Source organism: Morone saxatilis, unplaced genomic scaffold (assembly GCF_004916995.1).
Source record: "Morone saxatilis isolate NCDOM2014 unplaced genomic scaffold, NCSU_SB_2.0 Contig10, whole genome shotgun sequence".
Taxonomy (NCBI): Eukaryota; Metazoa; Chordata; class Actinopteri; family Moronidae; genus Morone; species Morone saxatilis.
Window position 1 is genome coordinate 14,301,140 of NW_023339652.1, and position 5,444 is coordinate 14,306,583.

A 5,444-nucleotide genomic window follows, 5' to 3' on the forward strand; every position below is an offset into this window, starting at 1 on the left:
CTCTGGTATGTCCTTGTTCCTCATGTGTCACATTACTGCTGGCAGTTGTTCATGTAAACGACAGAGAGGACAAAGCTTTTGATAATCCCACAGCCGTCTGTATACTGTCAATATGAGCCGCAGCTGGTGATCTAATTGTCTATATATTGTCTGTAATGATCTGTGACATTTTCCTGTAAACAACTGCTCAGGTTCAGGTTAATCTGTTTCTAACCTTAAAATCCTTTGAGTTTAGAAAGGAGAGCCTGCCTAGATCTGACTAATCAATAATCAATCAGAGGACAAAATGAAGTAAAAACACAAACACAGAATGATGGCGGTAACTGCTGGATTTTAATTCCCTCTCTCCCTTTCTCTTCTGTCTTTGCAGTGAATAATCAGCGTTGAGGTGGGCCAGTGATGCCGCCCCCAGCCACAAGTCCCCCTGCCGTGCCCCCACCAGACGGCGGTTGGGGGTGGGCTGTAGTGTTAGCATCTTTCATCTCCATAGGCTTCTCGTACGCATTCCCCAAGGCCATCACGGTCTACTTCAAAGACATCCAGGTCATCTTCGATGTCTCCTACAGCCAGATTGCATGGATCTCCTCAATCATGCTTGCAGTCATGTATGCTGCTGGTAAGTCATTGGTTGGTTTTACCGTTATCTAACTTTTAAGTCACATTAAAATTTTAATTCTCTGTACTTTTTGTGTAAACTATAATTATACAGCCACATGCAGAGAGGATGTCCAGTAGCTTGATGCTTATTATGGCAACCAACTGAAATCTGAGTGCTGGTGATGCTAGGTGACGTTCTGGCTTCCATGGTGTGCTACTGACCTCAGAACATCATACTGTATCGCCTACGAACATTGATTCAATATGTTTTATCGTTTTTCCAAAAGCTGACTTAGTGTTAGCTATCAGCAGCTGGTGAATTAAACTGTCCGTCCCCTAACAACATTGAAAGAGTTGCAAAGATAAACTACCGCACACTGTCTACCCTTCAATATAACATTTATTTGCAACCAAGATGGCTTCTCATTGTCACAAACTATGTGCCTGATGAAGGTCTAGTACCGAAACGGCGGGAATAAATGTTATATTACAAGTTAGACAAAGACTTTAGCTTTGCAACCTGTCCTATGAAATAGACGTGCAGGAATTTTTTTCGTCTGTCCTTAACAACAGTCAACATTTTGACCCATCGTGCTGTTCAGTTTGTATTCCAGTCAGAAAGTAGAAGCTAGTAACGTTAACATGGATTCACCAGACATGTCATACGTACGAAGTCACAGAGTAACGTAAGAAGTTTTCAAATCACAGATGGGTTGAAAGCAACGCTTAACAACATTGGTTCCCACTAATCCTCCAATTCCCTATTGGAATTTAAATGATAATACAGAAATCATTTTATTTTTGACCAAATAAGTACAAGTCAATTCTACTAATTCTACACTAAGGATATGCGTAAACTGATTTCTTAGCAAAAATCTGCTTTTATTTTAGTACCACTTTAATCTACTGTGCAAACAGGAAATCAGCTTTTTCAAAAGTGTAATGTTGCCTTATGCTGCTTTATTTGTTATATTAACAATCATTATAATGGCATTCACCCCAGTAGGGCACAGGAGCTTGAATCCAGGTCCTTAATGATAGTCCTCCGAATCACAGTGTGAAGGGGAATCTCTTTAGGATTTCATTTTCTTACACGTGTTGTCGTTGTTGAGGATTATCATTGTTGCGAGGAGGTGGTGCGCGGTTTCCAAATGCTCCATTCAAAAGCCCAGATAGAAAAGATGGAAGCACACTGGAATTATCTTGTAGTGATCTATTTAACAGTGTTTGGTCCTGTCGGGCTCTCGGTGGACTTGTACAACTTGCTGTTTTTTTCTGCCTCGAGATAGGAAATAAGGTTGTGTCATTAGATCATGGCCTGGATTTGAAACAACAGTGTCACATGCTGAGCCCCCAGAGAACCAGAAAACCATCATATTCTGTAAAGCTAAGGAAACAAACGAGGATTCATTTGAGGATCAATTACAGATTTATAATTAGCGTGTTGATTTTGGGAAATAATTGACTGGCAGAAAGAGAAAATTGCAGATAAAATGAAAAATTGACATTTATTGTAAAAGTATGCAGCACAGAAAAAACACTAAAAAGATTTGTTATTGCTACATATTGTTATTGCTCAATCACTAATCAAATTCAGGGTAGAAAGGCAAATCTTTTATGATATGAAATACCGACACAATGCTACAGCTGGTCTTGCATTGCTTCTTGAATAATGAACCTTCTGAATGGTCAGAATGTGTTTTCAGCCAGTCAGTTTCTCCAGCATATTGCTCTGATCACCTGCTGTATTTCCCACTTTGGCTTCGGCCCTGCAGCCTTCTGTTTGGCAGTGCCACGACTGCCATCTGTCCACGCTGTAATCCTCCTGTCACTCGGTCTACTGCTGTTGTCACCATCTGTACTGGTCAACAGCAGGCCTGGAAAGCTCATTTCCTGCGTTGTGTAGAGCAGCGTCCACCAAGAGCAGTAAGAGAATTTAGCAAGGGCTTCATTCAGAGTAGGTGCTTGTTGCTCAAGATTGTCATACAAGGTTAAGTAAAATATTGTGTCTTATATTTTAATGAGTTTTAATTATATTTGGTATTGTGTGCACTGTATCTGTCAAACATGAGGAATTACAGCAGCAAATGTTGGTGAATAAATTAATTCTTAGAAGTAGTAATATTGTACTAATTAATAAGTAATAATAAGTAATACGCTTTTATATCTACACCCAAAATGACCCCCATTAAATTAAACCAATAAATCTCCCTGGCCAATATATCAGTCAATATTAGCTTGTTGAATATATTAATATCAGCATACGTGTCGGCCGATAAGTAACTAAATAACTAAACACAGATAAAGTGTGCTTGAGGTCATTAAAAGACGTTGAGCCGCATGCAAAAACTGTATGTATGACAGGTAGGAAGTGTCTGCCATGACAGAGTTGACAGCTACAGCATTATTTTCTTTTTTTGGGTCCCTTTGTACCACTGCTGACACTGCTATACTTGCTCTTTATTCTTCTGCTGATTTCTGGCAGCAGGACTTTAAATCTTGCACACTGAAGCTCTTCTTCTTTTACTCTTTAGGTGACTGAAACTTGCCCAACAGGTGGCCTTATGTCACGATTTGGTGTATCCATTAGGCTAATGATGAGATCTCTTCAGAGATTCTCATGAACAGGTGCAATTTTTCAGGTTTAAATGAGCGATTTTGTGCGGTTTAAGTTGGCTGAATCTGACTTTGAATTCTCGTACCGGTAAACCTCACAAAAATAAAGCATAATGATGATAAAGAGGTGAGTCTCCTTTGCAGACTTTGTTCACCAGAGAGCACCGGAAAATATACTGCTACATTAAAAGGGCCCTTCTCAAAAAAGTTTATATTATGTGTTATAGATTTTATACCAGTGTCATACAGGCTTTAGCTCTGTGTCAGATGTGAATAATAAATAGCTTAATGTTAGTTAACACTTGAAGCCACTGCAACTAAAAACAAGTATGTTTTACTATAAGTTCAACATAGGATATATAGTTTGCTCATCATAATTAGCATCACAGTAGCATTAAAAGTCTTAATAAATTGAGTTGGATGTATCTCTCTCGTTCATCGTTGTTAAATCAGATGCTCGTTATAAAGCTAAATTAAATCTAATCAAATGTGGTAAAGTCGAGTGTTGATGTTAAATATATGTATTTATTATTTATTTATTTATTTGCTTTTGTGGTGGTTTTATTCTATGGCTCATACTCACATCTGCTTCTGTGGAAAAAAAAAAACACACTGCCACATGACAGTTTCTTACCGATCGCCAATGGGTGCTTTAGCTTTACAGTGACTGTATGTCATTGTCATGTGGTGATGTTGTCAATATATGCAGTTACTAAGCGATTGGCTGTTGTTACTCATTCATTCACATTGATTGCACTCATCAGCTATTCATTAAACATCTGCTCTCTTGTTCTGACTCTTACGCTGAAGAAGCAATCGCTGTCTGAACACCTTTCTAATTCCCCAGCGCTGTGTGTGTGTTTGTGTGTGTGTGTGTGTGTGTGTGTTGGTGTTTACACAGCTCTTTCATTACTGTGAAGCTGCCTGATTATGAGCAACCAGACACCCAGAAAAATATTAATCCAATCACTCCAAATTGCAAAAATCACCATTTATTTATCACTGTTGTCCAGTGCAAACCATTTTAGAGCCAGAAATGTCAGATCAGTGTGAGTGTGTATGAAAGTGTGTAATACTTCAGTTTAATGATTACATGAAAGTCATCAAAAACAGAGATTCAAGGTTTTCACTCAACAAACAGAAGCTTTAATGCAAATTATATACAAAAGTTTAAATCTTTTGTAGAAGACAATAGTGTTTGCCAGTCAATAAGTTTATTAACTGTCTTTTATCAGTCGACTAAGCAATCAAATTCCAGATTGAACAATCAATAATCCTTTTAGTGCTTCATCAAGTCCTAAAAATACCATACCAACCCTGTGCCTGTTAGAGCCTCACAAATGTAAATGGTAAACAAATTTAGTCTATTTATATATTTATTCTAGGGTCTATTTAGCTATAGAGACCAAAACAGTTTTTTGCACCACCCTGTAAACATGTTTATTTCTGCTGTAAAGCCGAGCATTTCAATATTGGACCTTATGGATAGGTAGTCTAGTTAGATACACCACTTTTGGTCCAGACTGAAATATCCCAACAACTGCCTGATGGATTGCTATGCTACATTCATGGTCCCTAGTAGACAAATCCTGTTCAATCCCTGGCCTTTTCTTGAAGCACAGCCAGCAGGTAATATTTCTTAACTAGCAGTGTAAAGTGGAAATGTGAGAATGGTTTTACAGAGCTAAAAGTATCACAATCAGTGAGATTGTAAATGAACTGATGCTTGCAGACTCTGAACCGCTGCTTTATACTGTAATAACTTTATAATGTGTCGGTGCAAAGCCATCACTCAGCCTGATGTCAGTGTAGTTTTGTTCCTGACTTCCTAGTGGAATACAATGTCATCAGCAAACCTGAGCATGTACCCACCAATAAATAAAAATGCTGTTACCATAACAACTTTACCCTCTCTGAAGGTTTGCATAGTCAGTTGCATGACCAGCCATGCAAATCAATTGGCAAACATCTTTTCCAACAGACAGTGATAAACAGATATTATAATGAAATTAATTGGAAGTGGGTGTGGTTCATGACTGTAAACCCTATGACTGCACTTGTTTTATTTGCTGCCAGGTCTGAAATAGACAGGCTTGGGCACATCTCGGCTCTACAGCGCAATCCTTCCTTGCATTACATCAGAAAGCTGGGAAGCAACAAAGCTCTCATCCCCACAGCACAGCCAGCGTCGCTCTGTGATGACACGTTTAAGCTGTAGGCTGTGTGTCCGC

The 5,444-nt window shown here is 38.7% G+C and overlaps 1 protein-coding gene across 1 annotated transcript in view; it reads left to right on the forward strand.

The window, feature by feature from the left end:
• The first annotated feature begins 399 nt into the window (after positions 1–399).
• zgc:165507 (uncharacterized protein LOC561188 homolog) overlaps positions 400–5,444 on the forward strand; it is a 13,384-nt gene continuing 8,339 nt past the window's right edge. The window contains exon 1 of the mRNA XM_035679911.1: positions 400–616. Coding sequence (XP_035535804.1) covers positions 400–616 — 217 coding nt within the window. The remainder of the gene's footprint in view (positions 617–5,444) is intronic.